At 40.0% G+C, this 16,117-nt stretch overlaps 1 protein-coding gene across 1 annotated transcript in view; it reads right to left on the reverse strand.

Moving 5' to 3' along the window:
• GRM7 (glutamate metabotropic receptor 7) overlaps positions 1-16,117 on the reverse strand; it is an 881,213-nt gene that overhangs the window by 588,131 nt on the left and 276,965 nt on the right. The window contains exon 2 of the mRNA XM_068982114.1: positions 10,521-10,737. Within this exon, the coding sequence (XP_068838215.1) occupies positions 10,521-10,737 (217 nt within the window). The remainder of the gene's footprint in view (positions 1-10,520; positions 10,738-16,117) is intronic.

Raw genomic sequence — 16,117 nt, forward strand, 5'->3', positions numbered from 1 at the left:
TGCTGTATGTAGCTAGACTTGTCATGATGATCATTTTGAAATGTACAGAAATACTGAATCATGACATCATATGATAGGAACTAACACAGTGTTGCAGGTCAACTACACTTCACAAACAAACTCTTAAAAAAACAGGTCAAACTTCCAGTTACCAGAGATAAGGGACAAAAGGAGGGGGAACTGGATGAAGGTAGTCAAACAGTACAAACTTCCAGTTATAAGACAAATAAGTATCAGAGCTGTAATGTACAACCTGAGAAACACAATTAACACTGGTATATATTATATATGAGACTTGAGAAGAGATTAAATTCTAAGAGTTCTCATCACAATTAATGTTTTTCTATATCTTCAATTCTCAATCCATAAGAGATGATGGATGCTCACTAAACTTATCGTGATAATCATTTTGTGATGTATAAAAGTCAAATCTTCATGCTAAGAAAAAATAAAAATAAACACATTCAAATGGGAGAGGATTAGATAGATTATAATGATTAAATGACATGCAACAAATATCATGATAGTTACGCACAAAGTGTTACAGAACTCTTAGAAGCAACACTCATTCATGAAGATGGAAGTCAAATAACATAAGTAGAGCCTTTCTAGATTAAGCAGTAAAATATTGAAATTATTCTAGATAATCTCCAGAATCACTGGGGAGACCAAGGAACCAAAGTCAAAAGATGAAACAAAGAATGACTAGGCTGTTAGAATCAAAGGTAAAAATAATAATAATAATAATGTACCACAGGGCCAAGTTTGCTTGGGCCCTGCTGCTGCTACTCTTGGAAATGGGAAGTAGGAGACTGAGACATGCTACCACTGCCATTGCATGCTAGATACCACATCTGCCCCTGGATCCTGGATACTGCTGCTGCTGCTGTCAACAAAATGGAATTCCACTGTCACTCCTTTGTGTCTCTAGCTCTTGATCTACCTATGGGGAGTACGCCTGAGTATGTCTGATTTGCCAAACTGGGTGACATGGCTGTGTCCTAACTTCAACGGAGGCTGGAACATGAATTGCTGGCCTTTTGGCTCTACCATGATATGCACCCTCATTGTCTCACCATGACTTGGCAATTGGTCGATTCCGTGACTTTATTCATGCAGAGGGACTTTACAGTGCTGTGCTATTACAAAAAGACACATGTACACATTGTGATCCAAAACAGGACCATGAAGGGAGGCTAAGTCAGGGGCAACTTTTTTCAAGGTGTTATGTTTTGGGAAAAGAGTTAGCTCATAGTTGGGCAGAAAGCAAAGGATTAGCAAAGGCACAGAATAATACCCACAGGAGGCTAACTGAGGTAGGACAAGAAATGTATATACGGGGGTTTGAAGTAGGAATCAAAGATGACAGGCATAGTATGGAGTAAGACTAGTGACTACCTCAGGTACCAGGTCAGAAATAACCCATACTCCAGGCTAGCCATCTTTTGCTTAATCCTATGGAGTAAGGGTCTGAATTTGGCAATTAGGAGTTCATGATCAGAGCCACAGTCAGCACCCAGTCTGGTTTTTGTTGACTATATAGAGCTTCTCCATCTTTGGCTACAGAGAATATAATCAACCTGATTTCGGTGTTGACCATCTGGTGATGTCCAAGTGTAGAGTCTTCTCTTGTGTTGTTGGAAGAGGGTGTTTGCTATCACCCGTGTGTTCTCTTGGAAAAACTCTATTAGCCTTGCCCAGCTTCATTCCATACTCCAAGGCCAAATTTGCTTGTTATTCCAGGTGTTTCTTGACTTCCTACTTTTGCATTCCAGTTCCCTATAAGGAAAAGGACATCTTTTTTGGGTGTTAGTTCTAAAAGGTCTTGTAGGTCTTCATAAAACCATTCAACTTCAGCTTCTTCAGCATTACTGGTTGGGGCACAGGCTTGGATTACTGTAATAATGAATGGTTTGCCTTGGAAACGAACAGAGATCATTCTGTCGTTTTTGAGATTGCATACAAGTACTGCATTTTGGACTCTTTTGTTGACCATGATGGCTACTCAATTTCTTCTAAGGGATTCCTGCCCGCAGTAGTAGATATAATGGTCATTTGAGTTAAATTCACCCATTCCAGTCCATTTTAGTTCGCTGATTCCTAGAATGTTGACATTCACTCTTGCCATCTCTTGTTTGACCACTTCCAATTTGCCTTGATTCATGCCTTGATTCCAGGTTCCTAAACAATATTGCTCTTTACAGCATTGGACCTTGCTTCTATTACCAGTCACATCCACAACTGGGTATTGTTTTTGCTTTGGCTCCATCTCTTGATTCTTTCTTAATTCTTTAGGGAAAACCACTAGACTATTCAGGTAAATCAAAGCCCTTACAATTATACATTGGAAGTGAGAAATAGATTTAAGGGACTAGATCTGATAGACATAGTGCCTGATGAACTATGGAATGAGGTTCATGGCACTGTATAGGAAACAGGAATCAAGACCATCCCCATGGAAAAGAAATGCAAAAAATCAAAATGGCTCTCTAAGGAGGCCTTACAAATAGCTGTGAAAAGAAGAGAAGCAAAAAGCAAAGGAACAAAGGAAAGATGTAAGTATCTGAATGCAGACATCCAAAGAATAGCAAGAAGAGATAAGAAAGCCTTCCTCAGTGATCAATGCAAAGAAATAGAGGAAAATAACACAATGGGAAAGACTAGAGATCTCTTCAAGAAAATTAGAGATACCAAGGGAACATTTCATGCAAAGACAGGCTCGATAAAGGACAGAAATGGGATGGACTTAACAGAAGCAGAAGATATAAAGAGGTGGCAAGTATATACAGAAGAACTGTACAAAAAAGATCTTCATGACCCAGATAATCATGATGGTGTGATCACTCACTTAGAGCCAGACATCCTGGGATGTGAAGTCAAGTGGGCCTTAGAAAGCATCACTATGAACAAAGCTAGTGGAGGTGATGGAATTCCAGTTGTGCTGTTTCAAATCGTGAAAGATGATGCTGTGAAAGTGTTGCACTCAATATGCCAGCAAATTTGGAAAACTCAGCAGTGGCCATAGGACTGGAAAAGGGCAGTTTTCATTCCAATCCCAAAGAAAGGCAATGCCAAAGAATGCTCTAACTACCGTACAATTGCACTCATCTCACACGCTAGTAAAGTAATGCTCAAAATTCTCTAAGCCAGCCTTTAGCAATACCGTGAACTGTGAACTTCCTGATGTTCAAGCTGGTTTTAGAAAAGGCAGAGGAACCAGAGATCAAATTGCCGACCTCTGCTGGATCACTGAAAAAGTAAGAGAGTTCCAGGAAAACATCTATTTCTGCTTTATTAACTATGCCAAAGCCTTTGACTGTATGGATCACAATAAACTGTGGAAAATTCTTCAAGAGATGGGAATACCAGACCACATGACCTGCCTCTTGAGAAACCTATATGCAGGTCAGGAAGCAACAGTTAGAACTGGACATGGAACAACAGACTGGTTCCAAATAGGAAAAGGAGTACATCAAGGCTGTATATTGTCACCCTGATTATTTAACTTATATGCAAGGTACATCATGAGAAATGCTGGGCTGGAAGAAACACAAGCTGGAATCAAGATTGCTGGGAGAAATATCAATAACCTCACTGGAGAAGGAAATGGCAACCCACTCCAGTGTTCTTGCTTGGAGAATCTCAGGGACAGGGGAGCCTGGTGGGCTGCCATTTATGGGGTCGCACAGAGTCGGACACAACTGAAGTGACTTAGCAGCAGATATGCAGATGACACCACCCTTATGGCAAAAAGTGAAGAGGAGCTAAAGAGCCTCTTAATGAAAGTGAAAGAAGAGAGAGAAAAGTTTGGCTTAAAGCTCAACATTCAGAAAACTAAGATCATGGCATCTTGTCCCATCACTTCACGGGAAGTCAATGGGGAATCAGTGGAAGCAGTATCAGACTTTGTTCTTTTGGGCTCCAAAATCATTGCAGATAGTGACTGCAGCCATGAAATTAAAAGACGCTTACTCCTTGGAAGGAAAGTCATGATCAACCTAGATAGCATATTAAAAAGCAGAGACATTACTTTGCCAACAAAGGTCTGTCTAGTCAAGGCTATGGTTTTTCCAGTGGTTATGTGTGGATGTGAGAGCTGGATTGCGAAGAAAGCTGAGCACCGAATAACTGATGCTTTTGAACTGTGGTGTTGGAGAAGACTCTTGAGAGTCCCTTGGACCCAAGGAGATCCAACCAGTCCATCCTAAAGCAGATCAGTCCTGCGTGTTCATTGGAAGGACTGATGTTGAAGCTGAAACTCCAATACTTTGGCCATCTCATGCGAACAGTCGACTCATTGGAAAAGACTCTGATGCTGGGAGGGATTGGGGGCAGGAGGAAAAGGGGATGACAGAGGATGAGATGGCTGGATGGCATCACTGACTCGATGGACATGAGTTTCAGTGAACTCCAGGAGTTGGTGATGGACAGAGAGGCCTGGCGTGCTGCGATTCATATTGTCACAAACAATCAGACATGACTGAGAAACCGAACCGAACTGATGGAGTAAGGGAAGCCCGGGACAGATAACATAATTTTTGTATTTGTTTTTTGAAAAGATGATCATCTTAGTTAATCAGATCCTATATTGGAAGAGCTCACCTGGAGGCATGGATAACTGAAGCTATGAACCATTAAGAATAAAGTGGGGCTCAGAACTAAAGTAACTGTAATGATAGTTAGGGATAAGATGTGCTAACAAATTGGGTGTGGGTTAAAACCTGAAGTCCTGTGTTAAACGCTGAAGGTCCAAAAATTAAAATAATAAAGTTTCTTCTTGAGGAACTTAGTTTAATTTTAATCACAACTGAAAATAAACGATATCATGAGAGTGCTTGTGATTTTGTGTTTTGAAATTAAGTCCTTATTCAACACCTATAATTTAAAATGGGATCACTGAACAGTTCATTAAGGAAACACTCCAAGCAGATATTAAAATGTCTCAGAGTTTTCTATATTCACCATGATATAGACAGAGGCAAAACGAAATTGGAAAATCCTGTAAGTTAGCATAGAAATATAGATGGGAATATTGTGAATTATAGCCCTGTTGCATCGTACTGCTGTAACTTTTGTGTGGGGATGGTAACAGGGAAGAATGGAATAGATTCAGGGTGGGGGTAACTGTGACAAACCTAAGTAAACAGATCTAGGATATAATTTATGTGACTCACAAATCAAATGTTTGTATATTCTCAAAATTATATATCATAAGGTTTCCCTCTACATGCCATTTTACCCTCAATAAAGGCAAATGGAAACAACCGTTCGTCTTTTTCTCTTTCCATAGCAAATATTTACTGAATGATTTCTATATGCCAAAAATTAGGCTAGATGATGGAGAAGGCAATGGCACCCCACTCAGTACTCTTGCCTGAAAAATCCATAGACGGAGGAGCCTGGTGGGCTGCAGTCCATGGGGTCACTAAGAGTTGGACACGACTGAGCGACTTCACTCTTACTTTTCACTTTCATAAATTGGAGAAGGAAATGGCAACCCACTCCAGTGTTCTTGCCTGGAGAATCCCAGGGACGGGGGAGCCTGGTGGGCTGCTGTCTATGGGGTTGCAGAGAGTTGGACACGACTGAAACGACTTAGCAGCAGCAGCAGGCTAGATGATAGGGATCCGAGGCCAAGCCCTTGACCTCATAGAGGTTATAGTCAGGTGGGGAGGATCAACAACACAGCCAATGAAAGAAAGCATCGCATCTGTGAGGGAGGGAAGAGCAAAGGATCCTCTAATGAGAACAAAACTGTACAATGAACAAATCCAACTTGTTCCTGAAGTAAAAAAAAACAAAACTGAAGGCTGAATAATACTTACTAATAGGCAGCTAAATCTTCATCTAGCTATTCTAGGTAAAACTATTCTAGGTCAAGAGAAAGTACTAAATTAAAAGGTCTAGAGTTTACCTAATAATTATAAGACCAGCTGAAATATGTAGTTAAGTGATTAGCATGAAATACCAAAGGATAGTTCAAATATTGTTTCTGGTTTTGAGAAGTTGATATGTCTCCTGACACCATGGCAGTGATGAAGCATGACTCTTTGTGTCATGTTATGAAGTAGTGGTCATGAGATTCCCCTGAAAATTGTGACAAACTAGAGTAGTTATACGTGATGTCCTTACTCTCATAATCCTTGACCCAAATTTGGCTCAAAAGCTCTGGACTATATTAGTGCCTTACACGATCATAAGCACTGCTTTTGACCCTCACTTAGAAAAGAAGTCTTTATGTCTAATTTATATTACTTATTTTATTATGCTGACCTGAATTTCAAAAGCACACTGGGAGTGAATAGGCTCTCATTCTGTGTGATATTAAGCAATAAATTGCTTTTGTTGATATTGCATGTGCAGCCATTCAGATAAACAGGGCAACTTATGCAAATATAACTGTTTTACAAAAATCTCATCATCTGAGAAAATCATGTTACAGTCCTCTCTGAAAGTTCAACAAGGAGCAGCATCCATGCATATTTAAATATCCCATGACTATACATGAGAGGACAATTATTAAGGTCTTCCCTGGCAGCTTCAGTCGTGTCCGACTCTTTGCGACCACATGAATTGCAGCACGCCAGGCCTCCCTGTCCATCACCAACTCCTGGAATTCACTGAAACTCATGTCCATTGAGTCAGTGATGTCATCCAGCCATCTCATCCTCTGTCATCCCCTTTTCCTCCTGCCCCCAATCCCTCCCAGAATCAGAGTCTTTTCCAATGAGTCAACTCTTCACATGAGGTGGCCAAAGTACTGGAGTTTCAGCTTGAGCATCATTCCTTCCAAAGAACACCCAGGGCTGATCTTTAGAATGGACTGGTTGGATCTCCTTGCAGTGCAAGGGACTCTCAAGAATCTTCTCTGGCAGCTTAGAGAAGCTGTATATAAACTTTATGTCCCAGACAAATTAGATGGCCCCTTATTGAAGGACAGCTTTCTTTTCTGACATCACTGTCTTGAAATGTTCCATCAGTCTAACAAAGGAGCACACACCCGATGTTCTATGCTTACATGCATGGTGAAGATCCTTTAGGATCCAGTTTCCTAAGTAGCCTTTGCTTAAAGACTTAAGCCTAAAGTTTGGAACTGAAACACTTTAAAAGAGTGCAACTTTTACAGACATTTATAAAGAAGAACCACAATATTCAAACTGTTTTAAAGAATGGAAGTAACTCCTGGGAACCTTTCAGCAGATCACAGAAACATTATCCTTGAGCTTATGCTTGCTCTCTCCACTTACCCTCACATACACGCAAATACACATACCTACCACATGAATAGGTCAACCCGAATAGCTCACTTCCTTTTCTTGGTATGCTTCTTATACAATGAAAGCATGTTAGTAAGAATAGCAACTCAGCTGTATTTTATACACACATACATGCATAACCTTTGAGTCATGACTAAAGGCAAGTATTATCACTCCAGTTATTTTCTTTCCAAACTCAAGCAATAACTTCAATAACGTCACTGATTTATAAGAAACTAGTGCAGAACACTAATAATTAAGCATCATTGGGTGTTGTATCTCCCAAACAGGATTTAATTTATCTTAGTCTTATTAATCTCATTCCCTACAAAAGGAATCTGAGACTTGGAAAGTTCAATTACGTGTCAAACATTACACAGAATACAAGTGATGGAAACCAGTATCCAAACCCATGTCCTTACGATACCTTTGCATCAGTTTATCATTAGAGGTAGCATGCCACACTACCTCTCCTTACATGCACCTTGACTTGTGTCTCTCTAGAGGATCAAGTTCTAGAAGTAGCACAGAAAGAAAGCAAACACTGAAAATTACCCTTGAAAGTTACCTAAAATTCCCTAACAATGAACACTTTCCTGAAATTTCAATAGGGCAAATTTTTATAATCCTTTTTCTTTTACTCTGAATTAGAATATATTGTTGTTCCTCTGAATGTCAGAGAAGGTAGCTGGAGTCTTCTTATAAGTCGTGGAAAATGAATATTTACCTCTATACACTGGAATCACCACTGCTCACAAATATGAGCAGCCCAAAGTGACATCCACCTAAGAAATGATGGGATCATGCTTCCCATCTCAAGTTTTTCCCTAAGAAGAAATACACATAGTGAATGAGCAGACTTATCACACACCACTTCAATTATAAGTTTCCCTCTTCTTATTTCCTCCTTTCTTGGGGAGAGAGGAGGGAATTGAATGCTGGGGGTCTGTTAAGCACACAAATGAATTTACTTAAATTCATTGTACATATGGTATGGTTCAAATGAAATTTAATATAAATGCATGTCAACTATCATAATGAAGAACTTCTTGTAAGACATTACCTGCACTCACAGTGTTTTCTGGCATTTCTGCAGCTGGCTTTTTAGTTACCCTCATAACCAAATTCAAAGGCTTTCAGATTGAAGGGTTTTATCCCAAATGGCTGCCAATAATTTTATTTTGAGCTGGGTCATTTCAATGTATGATTAGCTAAAATTATAAGCTGGGGAGTTCAGGTCATATTACAAGGTCCTTTCCTTTTTGAAGAGTCATATACAGCAGACTTCATGTATGTAAAGTTTTCACCAAGTGACAGCAGGTATAAACAACCATTGGAAACTCAGCACTGACCTGTCTATAGAATATAGACTTTTATAAAGGCCAACATTTTTCTTGATCCTGTCCTTTACTAAACAATTAACATGATATTGGCCTTTTGAACACTGCACATTTTGTAACAAAGTAGGTAGTACCCTTTGCTTTGTCCAGTACAAAGTTCAGTATTAAATTTGAGATTCACCTGTGGAAATTCTGTAGAACAAGATGGTATCTGAACTTTATTTCTGAGCTTTATCTTACTATTTTACCCATATTTTCTCTTCATTTTATTCTACCTATTGGTTATTACACCCATATTTTAGACATGTCTTTAAGTCAGCCTCTAACATTATTTTCGTTAAAGCAGAAGTCAAAGAAACAAAGAAGAAGTAAATGCATAGTTATCAAAAGTGATTAGGCTGTTCTCTAAAGATTCATGAATTCAGCTGTTAATGGGTCTTATAAATCACAGCATGGAAAACACAAGTCCAGAGTTAAGACTTATTTCTTAATCAGAAAGTTTCTCACTGAATCACTCCACAAATGTTTCCCTTAGAAACAGCATAGCTGGACGTACAGCAGTGACTCAGAAAGACACATTCTCGTTTAGAGTCTATGGGGCAGGACAGAAAATGACAGCAACAACAAATTATGCTAACCGGTGATAACTAGTGTGGGAGAGGTCACTAGAAACACAAGACCAAGCTGACAGAATCCAGAAGGTTTTATATGCATGTGCGTATGAACCTAGAAATGGCATTAGGGATGAATCCTGTAAATCATTAGGAGCCATGCAGTCAAAGTTGCTAAGAGTGACAGGATTTCAGCCAGAAGGAAGAGCATAAGAATAACCCAGCCCTCCAGTGACATTTTCAAACGAGACATAATGATAGGGCTCTGAGTAAGAAGCACAAGATTCATGAAGCAGTCATGGCTCCCTTCCTTCAGCAGCCATGTACAGACACACCATCCGTATGCTGGAGTATCATGTGTCTGAGGACATCTATAGACTGAAAGTCAAATGCTCCAAGCCATGTCTTCAGGATTTATGGCATCCAGCCTCATGAGAAGAACCTCTGTTTCTATTGCTCTGTTTGTTGGTCTAACAGTTAGTTAACTATTCTGATCAATGACACTTTGGATAATATTCTTACCACCAAAACCGAGGACCAGACTTTAGCCTAAAAACTTTTTAGGAATATCGAAGTATGAAATTTTTCAAAAAAATCTATATTTACTAGATTCAACGTTTCCATACGGGGAACCCAGCATATGCATTGTCATGATTCTTAAGTTTGAAGATGATGCTTCATTTTTACAAAATCTGTCAAACATTTGAACCCATTACCTTCCATTTTGAGTTTAATAGGCAAACATAAAAGAACCTTCTCCAAATGCTTTCTAGTAGAACTGTCACAAAAGAATCTACAGTTTCAAAGGATATGTAAGTACACTCTACTGCCTGGATAATTCACTTAATTTGTTTTGGCCAAGTCATTCAGAGCCCTCACCATCACTCACCTTCAAAACACAGTGTGGCTGTAGTTGGGTTTTCATAATTTAAGCAATTCTCTTCATTTTGGAGAGGGGCAAAGAGGAAGGACACATGAAGAGGCATATTCAGCCACATTTGCTTATTTTCCTTAGAGATAATATACTCCACACTACCAGCTATTGCACAGAAGTCAGACAGCAATTTTAGTACCTATTATTTTCTCTCTACTTCTTCCACTTTTAAGGGATTTTGGTTTCGCAGCTTTGAAAATATTATCTTCCAAATCACAACGTGCTATAAATGAGGACTCTGAAGATTCACTTCACAGGCAGTGGGGAACGTGAAGGTAGGAACAGGGTTATGGTCAATAGTGTTCACTAACGACTGAAAGAAGCCTGAAGCCACAGACATTTAAAGAGGGCCATCTTGACCACTGTGATCTCATCCTACCTGCCTCTTTGGATATCTGGGTGAAGGATTCCACACCTTTCTCTCCGTAACTTCCTTCCGACGCGAGAGTAGACACGTAATTCCAACCCAGGGCTTTTACGATGTCTACCATGGCCTGGGCTTGAAAGGAATCGGGAGGGACCACACGAGAGAAGAAGTCATAGCGCCGGTCATCACTTAACTCGGGTGCCGTTGATGCATAACTAATCTGGGGGATCTGAAAAGACAAGAAAGCACTACGTGAGGGCACCATCAAGATGGGAGAGACTCATTTGTACTTATGACAATTTACTTAAAATACAGGTCTTGAGCTCCAAAGAGGATGTGTGTTTGCCAAACACTGCATGAATGTGTAAACCACCTAAATGCAACCAAATGCATCTATTTTTGTGCTGTGACCTTTTTTTTTCCCTCCTCTTGGAGAAAGGAATGGGAATGGAGTGGGAATTACTTACATCATGGTGGTTAGGAGAAAAAATAAATATAACCATTCTAACATTGTGAATAATGCTTTAGTTACTATACTCTAATACAAACAAAACACAGGACAGCCTATGTGGTATATACGGGTTGAATTATTTGACACATCTTGAGAATGTTTGTGGATGTAATTAGCTATCTAACACTGACTGAGTGCTGATCACCTGTGAGGAAATGCCTAAGCAAGCTGCATGCATTATTTATTTTCCATAAGAACATTATGAAGTAGATCACTAACACCTGAAGACCAAGGCAAGAGGGCTCCCTGCCCCACCATCACTTCAGTGGCTTATGCACTTTGGAAGGCCTTTCTCAAAATTTTCTTAGCTTCCATTTGGATGCTGAGAGAGGCTGACTGTCTTGATTAAATGACAGTGACCTCTGATTCCTACCTTTTTCCCTTTGCTGAATTATCTGACCCTCAGCTTCACATGTAATTAACCAAATGCCTCAAGAATTCTAGAACTTGTATCTATATGGGTCATCCTATACCAAGACCCTGGTTCCAAGAGTGCAGTCTAATGAAAAGAATACTCCTCTCGGCTGGCAAAGTATTTATGTCCCAGGATCATGTGAGATTGCAATACCTGAGTAGTCCTGATATAGTGATCTTAGTTAAAGCCAATTATGCATATAGAAAGAAGCCTAGGGAAAAAAAAAATGTTTACCTGGGATCACAAATATACTAGGGAAAGACCCGAAGCAGCCATAGATGAGGAACATAGCTTAGGGTCTAACTCCAGGATCTCTAGGCTAGTCGTTTTTACAAGGCAATACACTGCAGTTCTTTCTCTTAACAGTAGCATGCAGTAGACCATGATAGGTACAATTTACCTACCTGTAAGAATGACCAACCTCTACAAAACTCTAGTTGTAACTCTCCTAGGATTTATCCCCGGAGAAGGCAATGGCCACCCCACTCCAGTACGCTTGCCTGGAAAATCCCATGGACGGAGGAGCCTGGAGGGCTCCTGGGGTCGCTAAGAGTCCGACACGACTGAGCGACTTCACTTTCACTTTTCACTTTCATGCCTTGGAGAAGGAAATGGCAACCCACTCAAGTGTTCTTGCCTGGACAGTCCCAGGGGCGGGGGAGCCTGGTGGGTTGCCATCTATGGGGTCCAACAGAGTCGGACACAACTGAAGCGACCTAGCAGGTCTCCTGGTTCTAACAGTATTGCATGCCTGCTCAGTCACCAAGTCATGTCTGACTCTTTGAAACCCTATGGACTGTAGCCCTTCAGGCTCCTCTGTCCATGGGATTTTCCAGGCAAGAATACTGGAGTGGGGTGCCATTTCCTACTGCAGGGGATCTTCACTACTCAGGGATTAAACCTGTGTCTCCTGCATTGGCAGGTGGATTTTTTACCACTGAGCCACCTGGGATGGTGACTGCAGCCATGAAATTAGAAGACACTTACTCCTTGGAAGGAAAGTTATGACCAACCTAGACAGCATATTAAAAAGCAGAGACTTTACTTTGCCAACAAAAGTCCATCTAGTCAAAGCTATGGTTTTTCCAGTAGTCACATATGGATATTAGAGTTGGACCATAAAGAAAGCTGACTGCCAAAGATTTGCTGCTTTTGAACTGTGGTGTTGGAGAAGACTCTCGAGAGTCCCTTGGACTGCAAGGAGGTCAAACCAGTCCATCATACAGGAGATCAGTCCTGAGTGTTTATTGGAAGGACCGACATTGAAGCTGAAACTTCAATACTTTGGCCACATGATGCGAAGAACTGTCTCACTGGAAAAGAGCCTGATGCTGGGAAACATTGAAGGTGTGAGGAGAAGGGGATGACAGAGGATGAGATGATTGGACGGCATCACCGACTCAATGGACATGAGTCTGGGTAAACTTCAGGAGTTGGTGATGGACAGGGAGACCTGGCATGCTGCAGTCCACGGGGCCGCAAAAAGTCAGACACGACTGAGCGACTGAGCTGAACTGAACTGAACCACCTGGAAATAGATGACCCACCATTTCCCATGCAGCCCGTCCCTGATGCAGTTCTGACTTATGACCACTAGGGGAAGGCTCTCCATTTCTGACTCAAAATCCAAAGCCAGTTTTCAGAAAGTCTGGCTTCCCTGGTGGCTCAGATGGTAAAGCGTCTGCCTGCAATGTGGGAGACCCAGGTTCGATTCCTGGGTCGGGAAGATCCCCTGGAGAAGGAAATGGCAATCCACTCCAGCACTCTTGCCTGGAAAATCCCATGGATGGAGGAGCCTGACAGGCTATAATCTATGGGGTCACAAAGAGTCGGACACGACTGAGCAACTTCACTTAACTCCAAGTCTCCTGATGGTCTTCATCTGAGTAATTTCTCAATTACAGGGAGAATGAAGGGCAAGGGAAAGAAAATGGGATTTTGTATTTAGAATATATGGAATAGAAGGCTGATGTTTCTGTTCACTTGTGTTTACTGGGTGAGTATTTCACTTCATTGAGTTGGTTACATTATTAGTTAGAATAAGATTGCATTGGAATAACAAATGGGCATTGCTTAGTGTGATTCCTGGAACAGTGTGGGCACTTAATACATGGGGTATCAACCATCAAAATAGAGAAAATCATGTGTTTTCTTAATATATTTACCCATTCTCTACATTTGACTTCCCATTTTCTCTGTGACACACTAGCAAAAGCATTTCACTTACTGTCCTAAAAAATGTTTACATATTCCTAGCATTATTGCTTTAGAAATAATATTTACTATTTATTTAAATCTTCATCATGTAGCAAGAGTATTCTAAAAGTTTAGAGAGGGATTTTGTTTTATTCATTTATTTTTGTTGAAATATATCTTATTTACAATATCATGCTAGTTTCATATGTGTGAAGTGAAAGTCACTCAGTTGTGTCTGACTCTTTGCAATCCCATGGACTATACAATCCATGGAATTCTCTGGGCCAGAATACTGGAGTGGGTAGCCTTTCCCTTCTCCAGGAGATCTTCCCAACCCAGGGATCAAATCCAGGTCTCCCGCATTGCAGGTGGATTCTTTACAGCACAGTGGTTCAGATACACACACACACACACACACACACACACACACACACACACACACACACACCCCTAGACAGTAAAGAATCTGCCTGCAATGCAGGAGACCATGGTTCAATTCCTGGGTCAGGAAGATGCCCTGGAGAAGGTAATGGCAACCCATTCCATTATTCTTTCCTGGAGAAATCTATGAACAGATCTTGGCAGGCTACAGTCCATGGGATATACACACATAAATATATTCCTTTTCAGATTCTTTTCCCTTATAGATTAACACAAAATATTGAGTATAGCTCCCTGTGCTATACAATAGGTCTCTGTTGGTTATCACTGAAAGTTCTATATGCATCCCCTTATCTAACCATCAGTAAACATTCTTCATTATACTTTTTACACTGCACTAGGGCTTTCCTGGTGGCTCAGATGGTAAAGAATCTGCCTGCAATGCAGGAGATCTGGGTTTGATCCCTGGGTTAGGTTAGGAAGATCCCTTGCAGAAGGAAATGGCTACCCCCTCTAGTATTCTTGCCTGGAGAATCCTTTAGGACAGAGGAGACAGTCTATGGTGTTGCAAAGAGTCCAATACGACTGAGTGACCAACACTTTCACTTCACGTCATACAATTATTAGGTCATTTTATGAAAGAGGAAATTGGGCCCTAAAAATAGAATATAAGCTTGCTTCAGGTCACAAAGTTGTAAGATAGAGCCATATTCAAACTTAACACAACCCAATGCAAACTTCTGAACTCTTAACTATGGTACTTTGCTAAATTACTGCTAAAACTTTTTAATAAGCATAAAAGAAGAAAGAGTAGTATATTAGTGGAGTGTAAGTCAAGTTTCATGCACAGCACTTACTCTAGAGCCACTGAAAATAATCTTACAGGTCACTCTTATGCTGTTGTTCAAACATTTCATTTAGGTGTCTTATTAAAGTGTATACAGATAAGCGAATAGATTGAGTATCCTATGTTTCATTTAGGGATTATAAATTTTAAGTGAAAAAAAAATCAGCCGAATAAAGGTTTTGGGCAAAATTAAAGGGAAGAAGGGAAGAAGCAAGAAAAAATACCTTTCTTACAAGAAATAAAAAGAGAAGAAGCCAAGCATGGCAGTACAATTCCATCAATTTCAACTTGGGGAAATGCAAAATTTTTGTGTGGTTGCACAGATGACTTCCTTGCCAAAATCCCTTTCTACCTTTGAAGGAGGGCTAATAAAGATACATCCACCCTCTACTTAAACTTGCATTTATGTAGCTGCTGTAAAACACTGCAGCTGTGAAATGCCTCCAGTGCAAATGCATTTTCTAAACTGAACCCCAAATTTTAGTGATGAAAATCCTAGTGTAGCAGATTTATTTCCTCACTACCCTTTGAAAATGGTTGCTATCTGTGGTTTATCCCTCCCATTACAAATAAGAAACACCTACTGGGTTAAGACTCACAGGGTTCCTTTACGATCACACACACACATCCTATATTCAGTTATACTTATTTGTATATTATACATATAAGATGCTAGAATAAGGAATGAATGAATAAACATATTTCATTTCTGAGATAAACATATGGCTGTATAAAGAAATTCCTGGCAGCAGTAAGAGATGAAGAACAGTAAGAATGTATGTAACCTATGAAATATGCTATTACTCATCAACTGTTATCCTGTATATGTAATTACCTGTTTTCAAACAAATGTTCAAGCCTATAGAATGTTTGAAGTGCTTATAACTGGTAGCTGAAACTGACCGAATTCTTACTAGTCATCTTTAGTGATTAACTGACACACTCCACTTGGTAAGATATACTTTCTTTTTCTGCTATAGAAACTCTACCCAGTTGCCAGTCTCCTTCAGAAATGCAGAACTAATCTTTTGATGAAGACAATTTAGTATAATCACACTTCTGCTATGTAAAAATAATCCCATCTCCCTTTGAGCTTTCCTTTCTCTAATTTAAAAACCAAAAACACTTTTCATCTTTATCATAGGACTACATTTTCATCTCATTGTTATTCTTTACTTTTAATAAAAATTTGTCCATCAAAAAAATGGTTTTATTAATGATGAGTGTAAAATCAGGTTAAAAACATCTCACGCCTCAAA

This window comes from Capricornis sumatraensis, chromosome 10 (assembly GCF_032405125.1).
Source record: "Capricornis sumatraensis isolate serow.1 chromosome 10, serow.2, whole genome shotgun sequence".
Taxonomy (NCBI): Eukaryota; Metazoa; Chordata; class Mammalia; order Artiodactyla; family Bovidae; genus Capricornis; species Capricornis sumatraensis.